This window comes from Barbatula barbatula (genome assembly GCF_947034865.1).
Source record: "Barbatula barbatula genome assembly, chromosome: 6".
In the NCBI taxonomy this organism is placed as follows: Eukaryota; Metazoa; Chordata; class Actinopteri; order Cypriniformes; family Nemacheilidae; genus Barbatula; species Barbatula barbatula.
Genome location: NC_136765.1, coordinates 15,135,278 through 15,162,382, shown reverse-complemented (window position 1 = coordinate 15,162,382; position 27,105 = coordinate 15,135,278). Strand labels below are relative to the sequence as shown.

At 36.1% G+C, this 27,105-nt stretch overlaps 1 protein-coding gene across 2 annotated transcripts; it reads right to left on the bottom strand.

Moving 5' to 3' along the window:
* Positions 1 to 977: 977 nt before the first annotated feature.
* Positions 978 to 20,332, bottom strand: sh3yl1 (SH3 and SYLF domain containing 1). Of its 2 annotated transcripts, none has more exons than XM_079459034.1 (10): positions 19,979 to 20,329; positions 14,235 to 14,345; positions 13,372 to 13,485; positions 12,538 to 12,602; positions 11,485 to 11,597; positions 10,068 to 10,196; positions 9,765 to 9,921; positions 8,812 to 8,884; positions 8,011 to 8,073; positions 978 to 2,334 (listed from the first exon to the last, which is right to left on the bottom strand). In XM_079459034.1, coding segments are annotated over exons 1-10 (1,020 nt in total). In that variant the 5' UTR covers positions 19,980 to 20,329; the 3' UTR covers positions 978 to 2,140. The 2 variants fall into 2 exon arrangements, with proteins under 2 accessions (XP_079315160.1, XP_079315161.1); XM_079459035.1 differs by lacking the exon at positions 978 to 2,334 and adding an exon at positions 6,534 to 7,312 and having other exon boundaries at positions 19,979 to 20,332.
* Between the last annotated feature and the right edge of the window lie 6,773 nt (positions 20,333 to 27,105).

The following is a 27,105-nucleotide window of genomic DNA, read 5'->3' as shown; positions in this document are numbered from 1 at the left end:
TATGCAGCAAAGCATTTGTGAAGCCACAACACGCACAACCTTGAGGCGGATGGGCTACAACAGCAGAAGACCCCACCGGCTGCCACTCATCTCCACTACAAATAGGAAAAAGAGGCTACAATTTGCACGAGCACACCAAAACTGGACAGTTGAAGACTGGAAAAAATGTTGCCTGGTCTGATGAGTCTCGATTTCTGTTGAGACATTCAGATGGTAGAGTCAGAATTTGGCTTTCAGCACGTTGTTGAATTAAGGCAGTTCTGAAGGCTAAAGGTGGTCAAACACAGTATTAGTATGGTGTTCCTAATAATCCTTTAGGTGAGTAGATATATATATATATATATATAATCTAACAGCTACGCCAATTGCATTATCAAATATTATACAGTATATGGCAACACAATATGTTTAAGAATCAGGTGTATGTAAACTAATGAACAATATGTCCGCTGTCAATTATTATAATTATTTTTGAGTTGCTACAAATAATAATCCGCACCAATCATCCTAACCAAAGGCTTACATAGCTTTGTATGTACCGTATACCTTTGATTTCATACATCCTTAATGTATCATGTTCTCGAGAGCTTTGTGAAAATAGGTTTTTCAGGGCAGACTTCAATTAAAAAGTTCCTCGTCTTCCTTATATGTAAACCTGCCTGTTAAAACCTTTGGTTTGAGAGCAAAGTCTCAAAATCTAACCATCAATGTCTCATTGATTTCACTGTAATTTCAATGATTGACATGCTCTTATGAGGTCAAAGATATCAAGGTTGTATTTTCACAATGTTTTTATAATATGTAGATGATTTTATGTGAAAGACCGTAAATCACCCAAAAATGACTTCAGCTGTGAGTCACTTATCTATAATTTCCAGATTCTTCAAGGTATATGTAAAGTTGGGACCCAACTGTATATTTATTAATGTTTGGAGCTTCCCTGGGAAACGTTGACAAAGTGATAACTAATTAAGATCCCAGTACAGCACATGTTTATTCTAAGAAAGAATGTAAGCGGGTCTGGATCACAGATTAACTTTTCCCACATCAGTTAGACCCAATGCAAGAAATAAAATCTTATTCAACCACTTAAATTACATTTCTGTGCCGACAGACATATGCAGACCTACCTGTAGGCAAAATCTATTATATAAAGTGTAATAAAAATTATTTGCATTGAACTTGATTTTCTTGAACTTGAAATAAACTGTCCTGAGTGTTTCATCGAACTCTTAGCTATAGCTTTTAATAGCAGCAAACATAAACTCGAGGAAAGGAGCTTCCTCTTTGATTGCTTGGCTATCGTCTGACACCATGTGGAAAAAGAGGGTATGGTTTTTGCGCTCCTGTAACCAGCGGTAGAGTCTCACTTTTACATAAATGGCTTCTTAAGACTTTTCCTTTTCATTCACGAACATGTTACATCAAGTGATCCACATGCTCTATAGACAAATCCATTTATTACAACATTTCGACATATAGTATTGACATGTGTGCAAATAGCAGTAAGAAACAGTACAGACTCCAATATTCAAGAGCAAACAACAGTTTGTCAAACCGAACTTGGCCAAAACTGTTTAAGGCGGTTGTGCACTTAAAAAGTTGTACAGTTTATATAAAACAAGGCACGTTTTTGTAGTCTTAAGAGTTTTTTTCTGAAACCATGCACAAGTGGTAAACAGCAGCGTGCCTTTGTGCTTTTACCAATACAAAACATTGTGCTCATATTTCAAATACCTGCAGGAATTACACTTCAAATACCACACCTTTCATTTTAATGCGTTTCCATCCTAAAAACGGTGTCTGGATAAAATAAAACCATCATTGTGTTAAGAGTGCGATTCCCAACAACAGCATAACAAAATATATTGATCCAGAACCCCTTTTTAGAAATAAATGCGGTAACAATAGCTCTAAGCAAAGCCTTAATAAAGGACGGACCATTAACCAGTAACTACCAACATAAAAGACCCAAGTTATTCATCAATGGTAATGACATTGACAACACAATATTGTCCCTTCAAAATAAACAGTTTTCTTAAAATGTTAATTTCACATTTTGGAGAACAAAATAAACCTTCAATGCCAGATGTCCTCCCTGTCAAAGTTGATTGTACTGTAAAGTGGTTTATAAGTATCCTTAGGTGTAAGACACAAAATTGGCAGGGAAGATCCCCACCTTTCCTCTCAGTTCGCCCTCCCACCAGTCGTACTGAGACTCTGTTTGGGTAATAACAGTTATGCGGTCACCTACGTCAAAGCTCAGGTCCCCGGGCTGCTGACCTTTGAACAGATGCACGGCTGTGACCACTAGAGATCCACCTGATGCTTGACCTACAATCAGAGCAAAGAAATCATTGAAGACCAGCGGTTACTGAAGCATAACAATAATTATTATTATTCAATAAAAAATAAAGCACTAGACTAACAGACATCCAACAGAAATGCAGAAAACGTAGAGTGGACATGTTGGTAAATAGTATATGTTAAAACTTTTCTCTTTGGCATCTACAAGGAACAAAATTCAACAAAAGTGAGTTTGAAAACAAAGCTTTTGATTTAATGCACATGTACTGCCAATATATTGAAAAGGCAATAAATGGTAATATCAGACTTAAAACACTAGAGGGCTGCATGGGTTCCGTTTTGTCAATAGGCTTAAAAGTGTGTGAAGTGGCACACTTTCACACACATACACATTTTGTCCTACAAAAGAGTCCTGTTACTATAATAGCTGGTTACGCACAGCATTAACTTCTCCTGATAGTATCTGTCAGCCGAGGGCAATACCCCTTTTTGTATCTGTCTATCAACATAAGAAATAAACAACTTTGCAAACTCCTGACTGTTAACTTTATTAACTCACACTCCTGTTGTCCCAAACAAGTACAGTATGCATCTAGAATATGTTTGAAAAAACTTTCACCATTTGTTTGCTTTTGATCAAGTCTGAAGAAATACAAAGTATGAAGAATCTTCTTTATCAGAGTGTTTTTACTTCCCTACATTATAAAGAATAGCCTGTGTCAACTACATTTGATAAATAAATGTTAATTTACGAAGCACATTAAAATCATAGTACTTTTTTACTTTTAATCAAGTCATTTGAATTTACATGAGTACAAGTAGTAGATTTTTTATGTAAGCCTATTTACTGTACGTATTGAAGGTAAAACATGTTAAAATATATATTATTAAATGAAGTGGATATATGCTTTATAATATAGTGAAGTAATTTTCCTCAAGTAAAAACACTATAATAAAGTAAAAATACTTGAGTTATTTACTCCTTTTGAGTCAATGATATATGTTCAATATTTTCAACCCTTTTGACTGTTCACTTTATTATTTTTGTAAATATAGATATCACAATACAAATGAACTAACAATAGGCCAAACTTTTATTCAAAAGTTAATATTAGGTAATGCACAGAGAACATGAACAATGGTACTGACATTAACTAACATACAATAAACAAAAAAAATAAGAATATTTTATTCGAAGTTCATCTTACTTTTTACTAATGTTAACAAATTCAACCGTATTCTTAATTTAGATTTTGTGCCGTGCAGAAGAAAGGTATACAGGATTGAATAGTGAAAGGTGAGTTAATGATGACAGAATAATTTTTGGATGCACTTTCCTTTTAATACGCTGCTAGCCATTGAAGCCCTCAAAGTGCTGTAAAGTTTTGTAATAATCTGCTCTATTCTGTACTTCCTGTTGCAATGTATTTGTGTACCTGCAGAAAGCAAAACACTTAATTTAATCTGATACCTGTATATACAGTATGGTCCAAAAGTCATCAGCAACAAACTTACACCGGGTCTACACTGGACACGGCGGCTTGTTATAATGGGATTGTCGCGCCGCATCCAGTGTGGACAAAATGTATTTAATGGGTTCTTATGCATTATATTGTCTCTTGTTGCGTCCGGTGTAGACATGGTGTAAAAATACAGTACGGCGGCAGCGAGCATGTGTGGGTCAGCTCAGCCTCTTTTCCTTGATTTATGTCCACGCTGACCACCACTAAACTGGAGTGAGGCTGGTGTTGCTGGGTGGATTTTTACGGACAAATAAGAGATTTGCAATCAGAATCAGACAGCGGTGGAATGTGGTTCCAAATGGTTGGCACATGCTCTGAAATATCCTGACTCTTGATAAACCTCGGGCATTGCCAAAAGCTCCAGTCGAGCCGTTTTTTCACACTAAATGCTTTTGACTTGTATCCTAAAATAACTGCATCCATTCGACATAATGTTCATTCCCGCTACCACTATGCAAGACATGACAAGCCAGGCGTTAGATAGCAACACAATCCAGAAAGTTTCTTCAGGGCTGTAGGGGTTGTGTATTTTGGCAGAGAGGTGACATTCTGAGATATGTGGTTTTCTTGTACACGCAATATAGAAAAAAGTGACGGCTCAAGATGTGTCATCTTTACAAATCTGAGATTCAGGCATAAACAAAGCCCTATCAGGGATATTGTAACCGCATTCAAAATCAGATAATTGATTTAACTGAAGATAATCACAGGCGTGTATAAAATGCAGTTGTTGTGGAAAGCACATGAAAATAAGCTAAATGATGACTAATATAAGAATTTGTGTCGGCCAAATTTAAACCCAAAGTGAAAAATGAATTAATTCAGAGAAAACCTTCACTACAGCTGCTGTACATGTCTGGAAAACACAAGAACAGATACGACATGTGCGGTAGAGACATTACACTCAACAAATCGAAATCTCATTGGGCCGCTTCCCTTTATAGACGGCTCTCTAACCACCTTTTCCAAAGGCCAGGGATCCATCTAAATGATAGATATTTACGGCAATAATTACCATCATGTTAAGAGTGAAGAATGAGTTTTCCAGATCAAATTTTTCACAGATGAGTCTGTCGCTAAAATAACACACACCCAGGGATTTTTATCCATTGTAGCAATACAAAAGATAAGTATCTTTTGACTTGTCTTCCAAAAACTGCAGTCAACAGATATTATGGCCTTTTTCTGGTAACACATCTGCAACCTATTAGAAAGTGGACAAGACACGTATACAATTTGATTTCATTCCCTTCGAACCATGAATTTAAAGGTGATGTTAGAATATTTCAAAATAAATCTTTCAACCAATGGCGGTACCCACTTACGTCTTTTGCATCGACACAAAACCAATGTAAGTCAATGGGTACCGCCGTGGTTTTGTAACCAATATTCTTCAAAATATCTTCTTTAATGTTCTTCAGAATAAAGGAAGCCATTCAGGTTTAAAATAACAAGAGGGTGAGCGAATGATAACAGAATGATATTTTTTGGGTTAACTTTCCATTTAAAGACTGATATTTAGTTGATTGTGCTGCTATTGGAACAGAAATGACACAAATCACCTTCACAGCATCTGACACAATACATCCAGTACTGACAAGCCCAAATCTGTTTTCCTAAAATTTCAGAAACTAATTCAGTGTAGAACTTAAAACAGACAGATTGTCTGCTTATCCGGAATAATTCCTGAACTCTTAACAACTAGTGTTGTTGAAATACGTGTTGGCTTGTTGGCAAACTGTGGCTAATCCGTTTCCTCCACAGTCCTTCATTTGGTTCTGGTTCATGGATGTATGATCTCTCCCCGGCAGAATGAATGCATTCTACTGGTATGTTAGTGCGTTAGCAAATGAAATCCACGAAAACCGTTCCTTTTTCCCAGTAAAGTTGTCAATCGAAAGCACACCCTTCATTTAGGCTGTCAGGCATTTCATGATTTAGAATGACTATTATCACCCAGCCGAATATTAACGTATAATTTGGTAAAATCCGGTAATTAAGCAGCAAAGAAGATTTTTTGAAACAATGAAACTTTGTCTACTGCAGTTTAACCAGCCAGAGGATCATGCCCAGGCACGTGCACATTTCAACCAATTATCTTCATTTATGTATCTGTATCAACAGAGATAAAAATAGCTAAACAAATGCACCACAATAGCTCCTAAATTGAATGAGAGTGTAAACACAGGAAATAAGTGATATGAGCCATTCATTCTAATAATTCATGCACCAGGATGATACTAAAATGCGCATATTAATTTAGTTTTGATAAGAGTGTCCCTGTAGATTATTTCTGATAACAAACAAAACAAATAAGTAAATTACATTAGCTAGTAAGTTAAAAGTATGTCTAGTCAGTATTATTTTGGGTTACCAGTAGAAGAACCATTACTTGGTTAAACTTAAATGCGACAGTTACCCTATCCATTCAACAAATTGTTTGTTTTATACAATTATTATACAGTAACATATTATTATAAATTAAATATAAATTGTTTTATTATTAACCATTAGTAAGACCTATCAACAAACACAGACCGCAAGGCCTGTGCGTCTGATGAAACCGTGCATAGTTACTTTTTAAGTCTGTGTGTTGTGTGAAATGACGTTTGACTGTCGCTACCTAAACGCGTGTTGGTTTAAATGTAATGTGCATACTTTTTACATGATCCCTTACCAAGCACTTTTTCTGGTAGACACTTTGGATAACCCACTCAAAGTTTTTATTTTGTGGGTTAAGGGTTTTCAACAGGATATTGTGAGTAAATGTTATATGTAAAATATGCATTTTAGATGTAGAGTAGGTGTGGCTGTGCAATAAGTCGTATTTCATCGTAATTCATGAAATATGTAAGTCAACAATTACAAAACCAACAGAATTGAGGTGAAATTGTTATTGTGGAGCACATCAATTTGCAAAGATCAACAGCGGTACAGCTTTTTTTACAAATTATTTTTCAGCTAAATTCAAGTTTAAAATAAAAGTTATACATTTTTTTCAAAAGTAAGTGAGTAATCATGTTAAATACTCACATTATCAGTAAACACTTAAATGAGTCGTATCTGAGGGAAGTGACAAGCGGCCTATGCTGTCGTCTAGATTGGAAATGATTTGTAAAATGCTTTATTATGTTTGACTGTCGCCGACTGTTCAAGAACGTCTTTACTTCGACAGCAAATGTTTCTTTAGTTTACATGAGCCCTAACATGCTTGATCGCCCTCTCTCTCTCAGCATCATTCACTCATACTGCAGTTGTGCAAGCCGGCGAGACCCCACATTATGCACTTTGATAGCACTACTGTTCTTCCTGTGTGGGGTATCTTGATCATAAAGAGAACAGAACCGCACTGAATTCAGAATCCTCACACCATCTATTAGCAATCACTTTTTTGAAATCTCTCCCCTCACGGATGACACGTCAAGTTTTCTGTGGGAAAGTCCTGCTGACTTCTGACATGGCAAAGAGCACACAGGCCTTTCCTGAGTAGACAGAAATGGGAAAATATCCAGTCTGCAGTTCACAGCTTCTTTTAAAATCTTCCCATCCAGTCAGAGCGTTTTTCTCCGAATTGGGGCAGGCGAAGCCACGCCGCTGTGCATTTTTTTGTCTAATCCCCATAATTCAACTTTAAACACAGGCCTTTAGGAGCCAAATGAAAATAAATGTGACTGTTATTGAAGTTGAATTGAGGAGAACACAAATCAGCCCTCAGACTCTGAGCTGCTCAAAGGATCTCACACAGCATCGGGTGTTTCTTTTCGTGCAATTCGCTAATCTACTGTGGAAGTTTTAATCCACTTTATAATTTATCAATGTCGACTGACATGCGTGGCTACATTGTCTACTTTACTCTCTGTGGCATTTCTTGTTGCGCGTGATCATCAGATACAACAAGAAATGATTTATTTTGTTAAGATATTCGCTTGATAATATGCTTGAAGGTGTGAGGTGGTGTGCAAAACATACAGTCAAATCCCCTTCTGTCATCTTATTACAATTTGTCACAGGCGTAAAGCGTCTTATTTACAATAGGCGCAATGTTGCTTACTTAAGAAAAGCATAGTTGCATAAAAGTTAAACATATGATTTCATAGTTTTAATAGCTGTCTGTGAATCTTATTTTACAGAATCCTCAGAGTTAAACATATTTCAGTTTAAACAGCTGAATTTCACCTACCTGAACTTTCCGTATCCCAGCTGTTTATATTTGGGTAGAGAGAAGGCTTCACAGCTTGAGAAGCTGTGAAAAAATGAGCTTTTATTAACACATCAACCATAAATGAGGCACTTTAAAGGACGTTTGGTATGAATGTTTGTGTAAATATAGTTCAACCTATTATTTTAAAGAATATTTAAAGATTTTAAAGATAATGTAAAGGTAATGTTTAATGAGAATAAATATAGTTTTCTGAAACATAGAGTCCACTTCAAAACTATTTTCAGTTTTTCTAAATGACTATCCAGAGGTAAAATAAATAAATTGGTCTCATTCTGTAAACTAGTAACAACATTTCTTCCAAATAATTTTTTTTGGCAACATTTTCCAGAATAATGTTAAAACGGGTCAAAAATACATAAAAGGTGCAAAGTTTGCATATCTTGAATACTGTAAAGAAAACAAGTTCATATTCATGTTTAAACAACACATTACTAATGTTCTAACATGTATTTCAGGAGTTTTTTCATGGAATAAGAATTTTATTTAGTTTAGCTTGCTTTTTTTATTTAGTTTTGCTTTTGCTGACACTGGATTGAAATAGTACATCTAAAACAATACATCTTAAAATGCTGAATAAAAACAAAACCAGGAGTGGTCTCTTCATTCTTTCCATGGCAGTTTTCAGGGTCAGTGAACATTTTGACTGAGCCAGAGTCTGAACTACTGGCCAGATTTAGCTGTTGACCCTGAGTCTGTCGCCATATTTCTCCTGTGAAAGATTTAAAGATTGCAGATATGAGAGGCCACTGAGCGTCTTACCCTCTGGCCTGGGTGTGTAACAGGAGACAGCTCTCTGTGTGGGGGGCTTCGGTCGAGTTGGTGCTGAACTCATCTGTGAAAACAGAAACACCCAAATATATATCAACAGGCTTGTCTCTTGCCAAGTGAGCTAGATGAACAGAGACTGGCACTGAAGCCATATAAATCTTTGAGTGTTTGCTTAAAAGAAGCTGCATTTCATTGATAAAGATATAGTTTCACTGTATTTCATCCACAACATGGAGCAGTGTAAAAACAGTGTAAACATATATTAAGCTTCACTGAAATAAATAAATGTAAATTATTAAATGACATACTCGTTACTATGGCCAGCACTTTCTTCAGGTTACCAAAGCCGTGTTTCCTGTGTGCTTCTTGAAAAGCTGACTTACAGTAAATTATTTGTCTAAACAATAAAATGCATCAGTAAAACGTTGACTGATGTAGTTATTCAAATGTAATAGTTTCAACAGAGTGCAAAGATAAACATCCTGCACGGTATAAGCAAAAAGTAATTGAGGTGTTTAGGTCTTTTTGGATGATGCTACTCTTCTGCTCATTAAAGCGATAGTTCACACGCATGACAATTCTTTCATCATTTATTCGTCTTAATGTCACTACAAATTTGCATTTACTTCTTTCTTCTGCAGAACACAAAATAATATATTTTAAAGAACATTGGTAACCGAACAACATTGGCCCTATTGACTTCAATTGTATGAACACAAATCCACTCTGACTTTTCACAAAATATCTTTTTGGAGAAGAAAGAGTCTTACATGTTTTCAATGACATGAGGGTGATTCAATTACGACCCATACGTCTACAAGACATTTAAGTTTTAATATACGTTTTTACGAGATAATAAAAATGAAACGGAAAGGAAAAACAATCTATAAGATATGTGGAAATGCAGCTACTACTAATAGCCTGGAAATTAAACTGAAATGAACCTGCTTGTGCATCATGGGGTTCATGTTTTTGCCCTGCCAGTCGGCGGTATATTTTTCTCTGTATTCCTCCAAAATGGTGTAAAGGCCATCTGCCTCGAGGGGTGGCTCCACATCTCCATTCAGAATAGCAGATGCACGAATTTCCTGCCCGTAGAACCTTATAAAGAAAGTAAAGCTTCCGTTAGATATTGAAACTAAAATATAAATACAACTTGAATATTGAAATCACAAAAAACATTTCAAAAGAAAGGAAGGTAGGTCAAGGTGTGACTTAAACTTTTGTTAACAGATTACATTACTTACTTTCGGTTGGTGTCTTTGCGTTCAATGAGGTAAGAGCCGACGAGAGACACGCCGGCGTAGAGACCCCTTGATTTGCAATAGGAGTAAACAGCCGCTGTGCTCCGGATCGCTACGTCTGCCTCCAAATTCCTGTTAAAAAATACTTAGTCAGATATACTATATCTTCTTTGTGTATATAAATATTTGATTAAATAATTAACTGTTTTTTGGGGGGGTCTTACATCTAATGTTCATGATAATTTTCTACATAATAAAGCCCCCCCCCCGCCGAAACCCCTTAACAAATTTCACATAAGCTGTTACACCCAATAATTGCCTCCTTTTCAAAGCTACTGTACAGCAGCAGTCAACAGTTCAATATCGCTTGCTGCTTTATTCTGCCGAGATCTATAAACAACAATTAATTCTGTAAAAACAAAAAGCCGTTATTTTCCACACAAACACAGCAGAATCTGTGAATAATCGCACATTTACTTTATAACAATGCAGCTATCATTAAAAACACTTAATTTACAGTATGGACACCTGGCATTATGTTTTATTCTCACAGCATTCTTCATGCATGCTCGTGCTTGTCAAATTCTGAATAACTATTATTGCTGCAAAATATGAACCAGACTGCTGTTTTAGTTTTGTACAGCGTTTTGTGTAGAAATGAAACGAAACATCCTTTGTGAAGTGAACAAACTCCACTGTTCTTGTTTCAATTGTTCCATTTTTATAATCTAATTTTAAGATGCTCAGTTTTTATTCATAAATGGACTTTTATTGTGAGCTAGCATAAATGAGACAGAGGTGAATTTAAAGAATTTGTAACTATTTTACAAGGTGAATTTGCATGATGTGAAGCCCCACCCCTAACCCTCACTAGCCTGAAAACAGAAAATGTACAAAAATGTCACTCAACATTTTTCTTCAGCTCAAACCATGCGAAACAGGAATCTCTAAGTTTACATTTATAGTTTTATCAGCTTTTTATCCAAAACAACTTAGTTAATTGAAGGTCATTTTTTCCTGTATGCTACCTCAGGATCAAGCACATTGTGCCATATAAAACAATGCCCTAGCAAATGAGCTACAGGAACATTTCACTGCCTTACTTATAAACACTTCCACAAATTCCACAGAAAACACTAGGCATCACACACTAAAAGAGTGAGGATCACACAATTCCCACCTGTCAAGTCATTCTAAACACAACCCACTAACGTGGAAACCACTTGTGGCTGGAGAGTGTACGACTTCAGATTTGAGTATTAGAGCATCACACCATATTACAATCTGAGAACTGCACAATCTCCATTTCCTTCTATTCCATGGACGCATATTTAATAAGACAAAAACTGTTAAGGACTGCCCTCTCTACTGCCCCCTGGCAACAGGCTGAGGTATTGCGCTATGGTGTCATCACACATACCTGCCAAGAGGGCCAACAGCCACAGTGAAATTCCCTCCTAGTGTGAGATTCCCCCCTTTACTGAATGCATCCACAGCTCTCCTCTCATTCAAGATGATGACAAAATCTGATGACTGGTGAAAAAAGAGAGTTTGGTCTCAACAAAACGAGATGTTATCCCAACATAATCTGAGAATGTTTCAAACTGTGTCTTTTGTGCTTTAATGCACAAATAATCCTTCATCGTTACAAATTTCCTTATTTAAATAGTGACATAGAATATTTTTTTATTTCTGTTTATTCAGACTGCAGAAGCCACTTGCATTTGAGGTAATTCAACATGGACAGTTTTACATGCCTTGGCTTTATACTTAAAGATAAAATCAACGCTAAATGTATTTCTTTTCCACTTATCAGGTGTTTTGCGATTTAATGAAAGACAGACAGTACAGTGCTAACCAGTGTGCCCGGAGGCTGTTCAAGACATGAATCAGGACTGTCAAGAATCACAAGCGCTCCGTACACAAATGACTCATCCGCACAGCTTCTCAAGGTCAGGGAAACAAAGTGGAACTTCTCTGCCTGCTGACAAATGACTTTAACTGGACACATGTACTGTGATTTCCTGTATCATAGACCTGGGATCCACTTTACACAGAGTAATAATGAAGCCAGTGCCTGAGCCACATATAGCTCCTAACTAAACAGATGACAATTCGTTTTTAAACTCCCTTATAATTTAGATTTTTTTTACAAATGAGTAATTTATTTAAATCTTACTCTGTAATTATCTAAATAAAGAAGCGTATCATTATGGTATCATATTATCTTATGTTAACATATCTATAAAAGAGGTTCTATTGAAAAACAAGGGATACGTTGGAGGTATGTTTGTTCGATAAACAATAACTCAATAACCCTCCAGTTTTACAAGGGAAAACGGCGCCATATATTCTGCCATGTCAAAATCTAGTCTATCATTACCTTATCTTCAATTACTATTAACTGTAAGATGGTTTGAGGTAAAGTGCCATACAAACAGTGTGTAGAAACAGAGAATGCACCAGAACTCACCTCCAGGCCGATCTCAAATCCTCCACCAAGTCCAGCTATACCAATGGCTGAAGGAGCAGACCATCCTTTAGCAAGAACAGTAGAATAAAGTTACAATAAACTGACTTTATTCGCATTTTAAAAAATATTCACTTGGAAACTCCAGGACAGATTCTAACTCAAAACGTCGTTTAAAATTTATATTTTGATCTAGTCTCCTCACTCCTAAATTGTGTTTTTGTTTTATTCTTTTTATTGACTCTCTTTTTCACAATGCTTTTATTTTTATTTACTCTCTCATTTTATCCGTACACAATTGTATTGCCCCTGTCTCTCCTTCACTGTGTTGTTTACGTAAACACGTGCCAATACATTTCATAATATTATATGACTATATAAAAAAATATAAAAATCGCTGCGCTGATTTAAAAGGTTCTTATTAAAACATAACATTTGTAATTTATTAAAGTATCTTCCTTTTCACACCAACATATACAGCACCAGATATTTTCTTTAAATAATCTCATAACTTGATGTACAAACAGGGTAAAACAGTGTAGAAACAAAAGGCTCTAAATGACCCTTAGGAGTGTTTTGTTTGTTCAGTTTTAAATGTTGCTAAGGCAGCTGCCACACATCCATCATTTCAAACCTTTAAACTTCCCTAATGACTCTAATTGCTCTATTGCATCATAATAGTTTTGGTTTAAACAAAAAGAGAAATTTAACGGCGTACAATTACGCAAAACACTGAAACGTTTACAATAACATGACCTAAGCAAGCAAATCTTTTCCACACTGCCCCAAACTGTCAATGTGTTAAAGTCAGGAATGAGGTAAATAAAATCCACTTACTTCCATCAGCGAGTCGCCCGATAACTATCCCACTGCCGCCCCTCGCTGTGATCATAAAACCCGCTTTAAAAACGGACAAGATGGCCAGACCCTGAGCCTTGGCAATGACATGGGCTGGTTTCACATTGTGGAAAAGACAAAAACAAAAACAGATTGGACTCAGATATTACAATTGCACAAGCTGTTTTAAAAAATCCATCTTGCATTTAGAATCTGGGAGAAACAGGTAGCCGAAGTTGCACAGATATGATGACAGTCACTGTGTGATTGTATTCATGTCACTTGTCGTCGATGTGCATGAACAGATACTTGGCAATGGATCGACTGAAATACTGTCAAGTCATGTACATAGATGATATCAGTGTTTAAGCAGTTATGTGTCTGACATCAGTGCAGTTACTGCAACAGTTAAATCAGGCAATGCAAATGCATGAGATAAGCATTAACAAAATTATTAGACACTGAAAAGCCAAGTGTGTAATTGTAAATAATATAAAAAACCTTACATAATAAATTGTTTTGTTTTTATTACTTTAGAATGAGATATTTTCTATCTACATAGACTGCGGCTCCCCCCCTGGAATTCACCATGTTGTTTCTACAGTCGCCCTAAATGGACAAACTGCTCTACAGAGCGTTTTTCGTACATATATTATCTCCTTCAGCAAAGAAGCAAAAACGTGACGACATCGTAGTCCTGTGTCAGCTTCTGTAGTGCTTCGTAAGGGAGGGGTAGCGTTGGAGTGAGCCGTAGTAGTGAGGTTGCGATTTGCAAATGCTGCTAAATTTCACACACTGGACCTTTAAGCTACACATCAAAACTGTAGTGTTCAATGACAAAATATAACATTTGGAAAAGCTACCTGGGATTAGTTTGTCAGGGCCCATTCTGTTGGATATTTCCGTGAACTCTCTGAGAATCTTAGCAGCCTTCTTGGCCTCAGACTTGAGGTTGGTTGGAATCGGGTTATTCACTAAAAATAAACACCAGAGGAAACATGATTTAGAAACACGTGCTTGTATGTAGTGCACTACGTCACACTGCAGAATCCTACAACGGCAGATGACGCGCGTCTGCCTGAATGCTTTCAATTCCAGTAAGCGAAAGCCATTCTCTCGTGGCATCATCGTTACAATAACCACGCCATATCTTACAAACCTCACAATCATTTCAAGGATGTAGGCTATTTTACGATACCTGTTATACAGCTGACACACCGGGTATGTCATCACCACTATGATTTATTTGTCTATTTAACCGTCTTTTCCCATCTTAGTGTGACAAATTGTTAACTTTGTCAGTAGCGCGTCAAATGTCAGCATGAACAAATAGTCTGTTTATGTCACCTTAGATAATTGTTCTAATTATATCAGACATTATTGTAAGCAAAAGTTTGGGAGGAGCGTGTTTGTTTTATCCGAACAATCACAATGCTAGAGTAAGCATATTTTAACCGCGTACATGCGACACTGTTCCACCCGAACCTCACCTTAATATATATTAAAATAAGGCAGTCCAGGGGGACTTCCGAACTGTAACTGTCAAAGATAATGCTTTAAAGTGCTTTAAAAAAATTAAACTTTTCATTATTTACTCAACCTTATTTTGGTTCTAAAACTGTATGACTTTCTTTCTTTAGCAGAACACAAAAGAAGATACTAAAAGGAATCAGTAAACAACGCAATTGAGAAAAGTACAACTGTATAGAATTCTGCTGTCCTCATCACACATTTTTTATTTCTATTGGTTGAAAAAAATCCAAACAAAAGTCAAAACAAAAGCTATAAAAGTATTTTTTCAAACTACCACACCCTTATTTTGCGACATAAATAAACACATTACTTTCAATAAACTTAATATTGTGGGATGAATTGAATTGCTTTTGGCAGGAGCTCCCTTTCTGCGGTTTATTCAGGGAGGTTCTTGTACACGTCACGTTTAACGCAGTCCTCCCAGTTGAAGAATTCTTGCAAAACCAGCCACATTGACAGGACAATTAATAATAAATATAAACACTGTTTTTTAGGTCAAATACTTTCCCAAGTTAAGAACATCACATGAACTAGCAGATGACTAACAAAGAATTGATTCACTGTTGCTTCAAACCATTTCCAAAATAAAAAAGTAAGACAGGGTTCATGTTCTGTTTTTATCCTCATACAAAACATTTAAAGTGCAGTTCCAACCGTTTTTAATTTTAAGGAACATGTAAACACTGAACCATTAATAACGGAGCTTGAAAAGAAAAGCCAGCATTGCTTTTTGAAAAATAAAATGGGTGAAAGGGCATTGGAACTAAACTTTGTATGACTCAACCCTTAAGCAAAGTCATAAAGACCAGCCTCATAAAACTTTTCTTTTTAAAATACATTTTGGTAATAATAATCGCTCATTCACACATATACATCGTAGCCTTAAATGCCAGGCTGTGGCTGGTAACACCTCTCCCTTGTTTTCCCCAATGCCGTAAATTCTCCTCGAATTTGTCATACGCCTCTTAATGCACAGTATAACGTGCTGGAAAAACTATCTGCCGACTGTAGTTAACGTAAATAAAACTTTACGTAAGCAACTTGTGTCAAATGACATCTCATCCATCAGACATTCTGCCAAATCCACATCAGAAAAGAATGTCTGCGTGAGTCATCACATGCAGTCCAACCTGATCCCATGACGTGGTTTTAAAGTACATTAGTAAACAATGATCAATGTCTCTTTAAGATATCCCGCGTACTAGGTGAAAATAAACAAACAAACACTTTTGCCAGCCATCTCATCTGACAGAAACACTGATTGTAAGTTTACTACCGACATTATATAGATTCCAGCAAATATTGTAAAAAACACCTTGTCATCATGTCTTACAAATAAATTTATAGTTTAAGAACTTTTAGAAGACATTCCGCTTACAGTACATTGCAGATATTAATATTTAAAAGATATTGCTAGGCAGTTTAGCAGGGGATGGGGAAGTTAGAATGTGCTTTTGTTTTGTTCTTTGCTTTAGCAAAGCTTGTGTTCTTTCCCTCTGTGTTTGTGGTAAAAACTGTAGATACCTGTAATATATTGTGTATACACACCTCACTATATTTATGCAACTTTTTGTAAATATATCTCTCTTGTTGCATGTTACCAGTCTGCCCGCGTTGCTTTTGTCAGAAGTATTCTGTGGCAGGCCACAATAAACCTGTTGATTATTTTCCTGGTTTATGTCCGTCCCTCCATAACCCTAGACATAAACAACTTGGGGTAACGTAACATTGTCTTCCCCTATTTTAAGTTAGGATGCGCGATAAATGATGATATCTGTATCGGCCGATAAATGGACATTTTTAAAGTTATTGTATCGATAATATCATTTAGGCGCATATGTTACAGCCAATAAATCAAATAATTTCCTCTGGTTAAGCTTCTTCAGCTGTACGCTGCTCACAGTAAAAATTCAGTACAGTACTGTCCTTCTGCCGTGATCATTCACTTACTGATATTAGCAAAACATTGTTGATTTAGGTCCAAGATACAGTATTTATGAATGTGTAAATAATAGGAACAAACGCATATTGTTTGAAGCCGGCCGCTGTCTGAATGCTTAGACTTGTGGCTATTAAGAACAATTTTCTGGGTTGCTCTGGAAGAACATCTATAATTTGTTTATTAAATAAAAAATGTACCAGAAAGGTTTTAAGGTTAAAGAATCGTTAACTAGTGTAAGTAGGCTTGGTACATGATTTTCAGAGGGGAAAAAAAGAACTAATTCTTATGTTTTCAAATAAAAGCAGTTTTGTTTCAGTCTTATGGAATTTTATATTGATATTAAGATACTGTGTTTCTGCCTTATTGGCTAAGGATTATCGGCCAAAATGTACATATCAGTGCATGCCCTATTTAAGTAGATAGTACTGTGTTTCCGCTATGGCCGAAATAGACGCTCAGAGGCATTGCAAACACGGCTGCCAAGTGGCACGACTTCCATAAAAAGACTTTCCCATTATTCAAGAAATCGATTACAGTCACCATATATGGATTTTAACATGCACAATATGACAAACTCCATTATTTGGAAATGTTACGTCAAACCATTTACATGACAATAAAGGTGAGTAAATGATCGCAAGAGATGTGAACCAGACCGTTTCTCCTACGTGCTCCACATGCACTGCAGCCGATCGTGCACCATTTGAGACCCTACTGTCAGATGTCAGCTGAGCAATTAATGAGCCTTGGGTCTTTTTCTGATTCATTCCTTAGTGGTACAAGAATCCCCTGTTTCTCTGCTATCCGCCTGCAGCATTAATACATGTGTTTGTGGTGGGAAGAAAATGAATGTATTAATAAAAAAGACATTAGAATGAGAAATGTGAATTTAAAAGCGGTCACGACACCTGAATTTTTAACTGAAGCATCTGTATTTGGCTTTTTTTTAAGTTCTCTTATATACTGTGAAAAACAAATCTTCTGAAAAACAAAAATAATGTGTTCTATAATATTAAGGAATATCACAAAGGCAACCATGCTGATATTCAGCACAACATCACTTGCTTGTTAATAACCATCACTGACACATTATGGAACGCCAGCCATTGTACTATACAGCAATATCTTGATATCACTCTTGCATCGCTGCCAGATTAGAGTACTAGAACTAGCCGTTATATAAATTTAGATAATTTGCAGTAATCTTCCCACAAAACCGACGCGGAACAGTAGCAACAAAGCTATTTATTGGAGCCCAGTAGGGTGTCCCCAGGTAATCATGGCAGATATTGTTTTCCACTCCTGTTTCCTCAGGCCTGAAAACCTGTGCCGTCATACATAGGAGGTAAACTAATAAATGCAGCTGTCATATCAAGCGTAACAACGAGAATACAATTTTTCTGATTACTACTGTACAACTAATTACTGCTTACGCAGATCTACAGGATATATTAGTCTGTAATTAGCAAATAACTGATTAGGATTAGCAAAATAAAGCATATAAAATGCAAATAGTTGGGACAGGGCAATTATATCTTAATTTGTAGTTGGAGATAATGAAAAATTATGGATGCAGCATTGATTCGGAGAGAGAGCGCAAACATCTGCTGTGATGAGAGCCAATTTAAATTTTGACACAGGATTAATTTAAGAAGTTGAATTCTGTACTGCGGCTGACACTTACAGTGGGGCAGTTTAAACAGTTCAGATAAACAACTTCGCCAAGGTTCGAGATTCATCGTTAAAGAAACAGCTTACACAAAAATGAAAATTCTCATATTATTTATGATTATGATGCGTTTGTGAGAGAAAATTATTGATATTTTGAGCTTATTTTGGAAAACTTAAATGTAAAGAACTTCAAATCTCACTGATTCATTGTGTGTTTCATGACAAAACAAGCATATGACAACATTTCAGTTTCGCTAAATAAGACCAAAATTCATGCAGTGCCACAGACGGAATGGCGGCTTATGACATCAAAGTTCCACAAGACTAATGCAAAAATACTGAAGTCAAACACACCTGTTTTCTCTTGCAAACATTTGAGTCGTTTCAGTTACTTTAATGAAGGATGTGTATACTTTTTAAAGCCTCGCCATTTTGAGTGCCATATAAAAAGATAACATTAGAATAAAAAAGAAAAGGGTTGATGTATTTTGAGACGATTTTCAATTTGGTGTGAACGATAACTTTAAAATGACCAGAAAGATACTACTAGGGGATCAATGTGGATACAGGTGGTCAAGCTACAATGGATGTAAATGGTAAGATTCTATAATTTATTCAATAAATAAGGTATATGTTATTTAACCATATGTTAGCAATGATGGACATTAGACTGCTTTTCCCAAACCACTTTGTAAACATGTTTGGCAAAATCTCCTACAGTCATTCTATGTCTTGCTCATCATACATGTCATAAAGCTAATGGAATGTACTAAAACACTCCAAGACAAGTTGTGAAAGCTGTTTCTGCTTGCAAGTAAAGTGGGGATATTATATCTACTTTACCACAGGATGATCAATTCAATTATTTTGTGGAGAATTACCAAGGAACTGTATTATTCTGTTTATCATTATCACGTGAGGGCATGCAGGAAACACAGTACGTCATCTGATGCTGGTATTTACATCAGCTAGTCAGACACCTTAATGTAAATGCAAACCCAAAACAAATGCAGTGTCTAAGTGTCTGAATAGCAAGCTTCCTGCCAATATTGTTTCAAGCATAGTTTGGTTTACATCAGTTTGGAATACTATAGTTACCATAAAGAAATCTGAATGTACTTCCATATAAATCTTACAAAAGTCTTTAAAAAGAAACACACACACAACAGATGACATACTTAATAATTAATGTGTGATCTCACACTTTAACTTGGTTTGAAGTCAAATAAAAGAAAAAACAAATACAATAACCATGTTGCCTGTGCTTGTCGGAAAAAAGAAAACATAATAAGATGTGACTTTAAAATATCAAAGTATAAAATAGTAGTAGTTCATTGTATGTTTGAACGTTTCCGCCCACTTCAGGGATATGAATCGACCGGTGTTCTGTCGAATTGTATTACCCGTCACCGGATAACAAGCTAGGTTACAGATACAGAGGAAACCGACTTTTTTACTTACTTTGTTCAAAACCGCTCTTTATTCACCAGTATCGGAGTCTTCTCGGAGTTTCGAGTTGACTTTTAACCACACTCACCTAGCGCAGGTAAGTTAAAATGATATCGTTCACTTCCGATACACCTGCCGAACCTGTTTACTTAAGCCTTAAAGGACCCGTGGAATAAATCAACCACACGAATCGAAATATGAAAGGAATACTTCTCAGTATAACTTCAACTTAAAAAAAAGCAGCACATTTAACATACGTATAACGTCACGCATTTAAAAACATGAAAGGTTTTAGTGCGTCTTTTTGATTCAGGCAACAATGGGGGACAGCAAGGGAAAATGACGTTTGACAGAACCGTCAGGACCCCTAGCGCACAGTGCAGGGTTCTAATAAAGTCAGGTAGAGCGTGCAGCAACTGACAGATAGAATGAGACAGACAGGTGCAGTGAGTAATCTAGTTGTCTTTCTCTTTAGTTAACGTGATACAGATATAATATGTCTATTCTAATCAAAATAAAGTAAGTCAAAAGGGTTCATTTAAAGATTTATGCAATCGGAATTCACTGAAACAACTTTTTGTCTCCTACTATGATTTGCATTTAAAAATAGTTCTGGTCTAAAAAGATAATAAACTTAAGTTAATTGTATGTCAAATGTTCTTTTCCTTCCTTTAGTATTTAGTGCTAGCAATGTCAAAGTTTTAGTCATACGTTTCGTCTATAACAGGGGCTCTAAACCGTTTTGTCTCCCAAGGCCACCCACTGTATTCCACAATATTTCAATGCCTCACTTACAAAAACTCAAAATTTCTATCCAATAAAATATTTTAGCCAAAGTTTTTAATAACGCGGTACAGGGCTGGGCTCATTTTACTCAGGCAACAATCAGTCTCTCAACATCATCGTGAAGCCACGCCCATAGCAACCATTTACAGCAACCTAGCAACTGATCCCATAGACCTCCATTATAAAAGGACCATATGGATATCATTGCAGCACAGTGTTGTAGAGACAAGGGGATGGGCTCATTTTACTCAGACAACCAATCGGTGTCACATGATCATCATGAAGCCACGCCCATAGCAACCATTTACAGCAACCATGCAACTGACCCCATAGACTTCCATTAATAAAAGTCCAGATGGATATATTTGCAGCACAGTGTTGTAGAGACAAGGGGATGGGATCATTTTACTCAGACAACCAATTAGTGTCACATGATCATTATGAAGCTATGAAGCTACGCCCATAGCAACCGTTTACAGCAACCTAGCAACTGATCCCATAGTCTCCCATTATTAAAAGTCCCGATGGATATACTTGCAGCAAAGTGTCGTAGAGATAAGGGGATGGGATCATTTTAGTCAGACAACCAATTAGTGTCACATGATCATCATGAAGCTATGAAGCTACGCCCATAGCAACCGTTTACAGCAACCTAGCAACTGATCCCATAGTCTCCCATTATTAAAAGTCCCGATGGATATACTTGCAGCAAAGTGTCGTAGAGATAAGGGGGTGGGATCATTTTAGTCAGGCTACCAGTCAGTATCCCATGAACCTCATTAAGCTACGAAGCCACGCCCATAGCAGCAAAACATGTTCACTTAGCAACCGTTTGACAATAGCTATATCTCTTCATTAGAACATCGTAGAGACGTGGGGGTCGGTTTGATTCACTTGTGGCTTGAAGCATCATCAATTGGCATCTGACAAGCCACGCCCATAGCAACCAAACAGGTTAGACTAGCAACCGTTTTGCAATACCTATATCTAAGCATTAGAACATTTAAGAGTCACATGGGTTGGTTTGATTCACTCATAGCTTAGAGCATCATCAATTAGCAGATGCCAAGCCACGCCCATAGCTACCAAACAGGTTAACCTAGCAACCATTTAGAAATACCTGTATCTCAGTATCAATACACTGTAGAGACGTGGGGGTTGGTTTATTTCACTCATGGCTTGGAGTATCCAGATGGCAACATGCTAATCATGCTAGCAAACATGCTAATCGTGTTAACATCCGTTCCCTGCCAAGGACAATTTATTAAGGCAATCTGTGTTTGTACTGTTGTACAGCAGGTGGCGCTGTTACACACCTTTGGAAAAAGTACAGAATCTCTGAACCTAGAATGTATATCTTTTATCTGTTTTTAGTGATTGTTCTAAGTCTAATCGGGCCGGGTCTTTGACCAAAACATTTTAATTAACTCAGCTGTTTAATCAAACTGATGCATTTTTGAAGAAACCTACCCCCATCTAAGGGGTGATAAAAAACAAATTAAGATAGAAGAATACAGTTTCTTTTGTATGAAAGCAGAGACTCTGTTCTTTCATTTGACATTTTGTTCGTCCATAAAAGAATTACAGAAAATGTACTGTGAGCCATCAAACTTTAGTGAAAATGTTAAAAAAGGCTGGCAGGGAAAGAGTTAACATCATGCTACCAACATGCTTATTGTGTTAAAATCATGCTAGCAAAATGCTACTCGTGTTAACATCATGTTGGCAACATGCTACTTGTAGTAACATCATGCTAGTTACATGCTAATTGTGTTAGCATGGCGCTAGCAGACATTCTAATCGTGTTAGCATCATGCTAGCAAATATGGTTATCATGTTAACGTTATGTTAACAACATGCTAATCGTGTTAACGTCATGTTAGTAACATCTAGATCATGTTAACATAATGCTAATATGCATCATACAACATCATGCAACATCATGTTTCATCATGGTAATTTGATGTTTAAACTTGAAATTAGCGTCCGAATTTTACCACTCACATTATCTTCAGAAAATATATCTAGTTTTGAATTATTGGTCATCCTGAGGCCCCCCTTTGCCCCCCCCCCCACTTTTGACAACCACTGCTCTATAACATATAAAAAAATCTAATTTTTGTTCAATTTGTCATCATTGTTTAAAGAATGAAATATGTGTCTATAATATTGCTGAGATTTTCATCAAAGCAATATATGGACCATAATGTGTCATATCATAAAAAATTCAGGTTTCCCATTTTTTTAGGTTAATATTGTTTTTAAAGAAAGTCATCAGTTACAGTGTAAATTAAAAAAAGAATTTAAAAAAATGTCACCCAAAACTAGGAGACAATTTACAGGGAAGAAAATTACTTTAAAAAGATCATTATCTACATCATCATTATTTGCAGCATCACTGTATTATTACATTGTGTTAGTCGAATCTGTTGGTTTTGGCAATCCTTGTTATACATGTCAATGGGGATTGTTAAAAAACACTCTGATTCCTAATAAACCTTTTTTTATTATTATTCATTTATAAGAAGAGATGACGGAAAGCTAAGAATAACCAAATATAAATAGTAAATCTAAAGGCTTTTAGAAACTTGTCTCACCTTATATCATTATTGTAATCTATAAAGAATCTAAATCCTGTTTTCTCTTGGCACATTCCTTTTACTTAACTGTGCCAAAACAGGGTATTGTTTAGAGAATTAAAGGTGGTATTATCTTAAAGAACTTACTGTACCGTGAAAATCTCAACTTTGCCAGCCAGGCCATTTCTTTATTTTATTTTTTTATGTATTTATTCAAACATTGTCCTAAGGTCTCTCTTTCATTCCTTGTGTTCTTAATGCTAAATTTCTGTTTTCTGAAGGAACCATGAAGACTGTAAAAATCTGTATCGTTCTTCTTTTCATACTAAGCTCTTTTTGGCTCAAAAGTGTGTATAAACAAAATAAGTGTGCAGAACCTTAAATAGGTTATGTACTGTAAATCTGTTATTTTACTGTAAACCCTAATGTATCACATTTGTTGCATCCCAGCGTTATACTAATTAATCACATTTATCTCTTTACAAACAACAAGAGTCCACTACATATTCTCTCAATAAAAAGTTTACTATATTTTTTTCTTTTATACCAATTTAGTCTGACACCTTGTCATGCCTCTGGTGGGCCCTTAGCCCAACTAGCTTTTCATGTGATCAAACTGTCTTATACAAACATACACACAAATGCAGACAGACAGACAGACAGACATGCTTCACCACCAAAGACGGGGTGTTTGCACAGTTCTGAGAGAAACTCTTTGCCTGAAATGACCTACAAAGCCATGACGTTTAAAATTCAAAGGCAAAATATTCCTCTGCCCCTACTTGGAATAAGAGCATAGACGTGCTCGCTACTCCCATCTGGGCTTTAACCGCCCCTTGGATGTCAGTCATCCACACCCAACTATGTACAAAATGTAACGTGTGTCTTATCCACTTTGTCTAGTAGATCCGTTTTGGCTTTTACACCTGGCTTTAACTTAAACATACTTGTGCTTTTCTAAAACTTTATACAGTTAACAGATATGTCATCAGCTGTTTAAAAAAAGGTTTAGGGCCAAAACACTTTGAAGACAAAGGAAACCAAACAATCTATAATATTCATAACAAATTAGGCTGATGAACCCTCAATCAACATACACAGTGGTCTCAGTTCTTTGTTTTTTTTAAGAATTACTTTGATCCTCAATGACAGGCTTATCAGACTAACAAAGTATTATTTATTTGAATTCATAGTGAGGAGATTTAATCTGACATCTATGACATTTTTTGGTTGACGTTTTTGTTTAATGCTGTGTGGTTGTAACATGATCTTGGATCATCTGATTCTGCAGAGAACAATTTTCTTGTGTTATTTCTGGATTTAAGGCTAGACTCTCAAATGGCTGTTTAGATTTCACATGATCATAACATGCTTTACCAAATACTGTAGTTTCATATAATTAACGGCAGAGCATTTCCTTTAAAATAAGGGATGTTCCTTCAACCTCTGTTTTATAGAAAAACTTGAAGCTTTTTTTCGTGGGCCGATGCAGCGCTACTTTGAACATTCACCGATCATGTGCTCGGCAAAGGTCTAGTCCAATAATCAGCTTATGGAGTTCTTTGAATCCTTAATGTCACTTTTCAAGGAGCTTTTCCACGTTGCCAACTGGAGTAGGGAAAGGGGCACAGGCATTAAGCCTGGAATGATATTTTGTCGAACAACTATCCAGACAACTTGAAATTAAGCCCCTCAGTAATGTCTTTGACTTCTGTTAGAGGTTTTACTATGTTCCTGTTATCTTACTTACTGATATCTTCATGACAATGGACTTTAAAAGAGATTTTATTTTCACCTAAAATTCCTAAAAAGTGCATTTGGGAAAAATCATGAAACTTCAAAGCTTGGGTTATAATTTCATAATAAATAAATGTATGCTTAGTTGAAAAATTGGTAGCATGAGAGAGTTCTTAGTTTTTGGAGACAAGTCTATAATGTCAGTTGATTCTTATTAAAAGCTGGAAAACAAACAACAACAAAAAGCATTGTATGTAAAACTTTAGCGCTGTAACTATAATCATTGTATAGTCACAATCATTGCATGTGAAGCCTGATGATGAGTCATTCAATTTGGCTCATTTCTTTCTATGTTCGCATTTAAATCAGTGCTTTATGCGAACACATGTCACATCATATGATGCATCTTACGTGACCACATTTAAATATACTCTATACTTTTAATTTAAGTAACAGATTTCTTGAAATGGCTCTTTTTGTATTTGCTCTTCATGGTCAGTCGTCAATCGTTATGATAAATATAGCATTTGCTTTTACTCTGACTTGGCTTCAAACCAGAATGATAGTCAGACCAGCTAAACCACAGTGTTGGCATCAGGTAACTCGTGGGAGTTCCCTCGCCAGCATTATCTCTGTGGATAGATACTGTAAGGTTATATACAATATGGCTGTAAGTAACAGGGCTCAAAACTGTTTGCATGTTTGAAATTGCCAACAGATTAAAAAATAACTGTGTAGAAAACACGCCTGGGTTGCCACACAGTTTATTAAGTACTATAGCGTAAACACAAAACAACAATTCCCATCTGCCTTTCCGAAGGAAGAGCATTTCTTACATTTGATTTCTGACATTTCAGTGAATTTAAAGATGAAGCGTTTAAGGAGGATTTTCCTCTTGGCTACCTGATCTTCGCTCGCATTGCCCGATTAAACACATTATCTGCTTGTCTGGTTCTGCTCTCCAAGTAAAAGGGATAGTTCACCCAAAAATGAAAATTATGTCACCATTTACTCACCCTCTTGTCATTTCAAACCTGTATGACTTTCTTCTGCAGAAAACAAAAGAAGATATTTTAGACGAAAGTTAGTATCCGAACACCACAAGCATCCATTCACTACTATTGTATGGACACAAAACCAAAGCAGTTGAATGGGTACCACCGGTTAACAACTTTCTTAAAAATATTTTATTTTGTGATCTGTGGAAGAAAGGAATTTTTACAGGTTTGATATGACAAGAGGGCGAGTAAATTATGAATTAATTTTCTTTTTTGTTTGAACTTTTCCATGTGTTAAATTGTTATTGTGATGCATAGACATTACATGTAAGTTTGTTTTACCTTTTTCTTTCAACCTAGACTCAAAAGAAGAGTTGGCGATTTTGTATGAATTTGTTGTGAATTGTAGAAAAGCAAGAATAAAGACCCACCCCAAACCTATCATCACAATGTTAGCCTAGCTTTCCTGTGGGTTCGATCCCAGGGAATTGCACATATTTAGAAACAGAATGTATAGTACAATGCAATGTAAGTCACTTTGGATAAAAGCGTATGCCAAATGCATAAATTTAAATGTAAACATATGAATGAGTTCATGCGAATTAGCCATCTCATAAAATGGAATTGTCAAGAATTGTCATGAGATTATGATGGATTGTTTGTTCTTAAGCCTCTGCTCTCAGGGACCATCTTAAGCACTCAAGTGTTGATGTGAGCATTAAAAGTTAGACTGTTACGTCGCTTGTCGTAATGACACAAAATGATGAATTTCCTTTACTCAGCAGACACTAATAAAAGTGGCTGATAAACAAAAATCACAGTTCACCCCCAAAAAACCTTCACCGTTTTAAACGTTTTCTCTTTTCTGTGTAGAATGCCAGTGTAAACATTTTTTTTCATATTGTTAAAGCCAAGGTTCGTCACTTAGATTGTTGTCATGACATCAGCTAAGAGAAGGGTAATGCTTTCCCACACCCTTTAATGGCTTTCATTCCTCTCAAAGGTCGATTTAAAGCCAAAATGGATTTGCAAACTACGA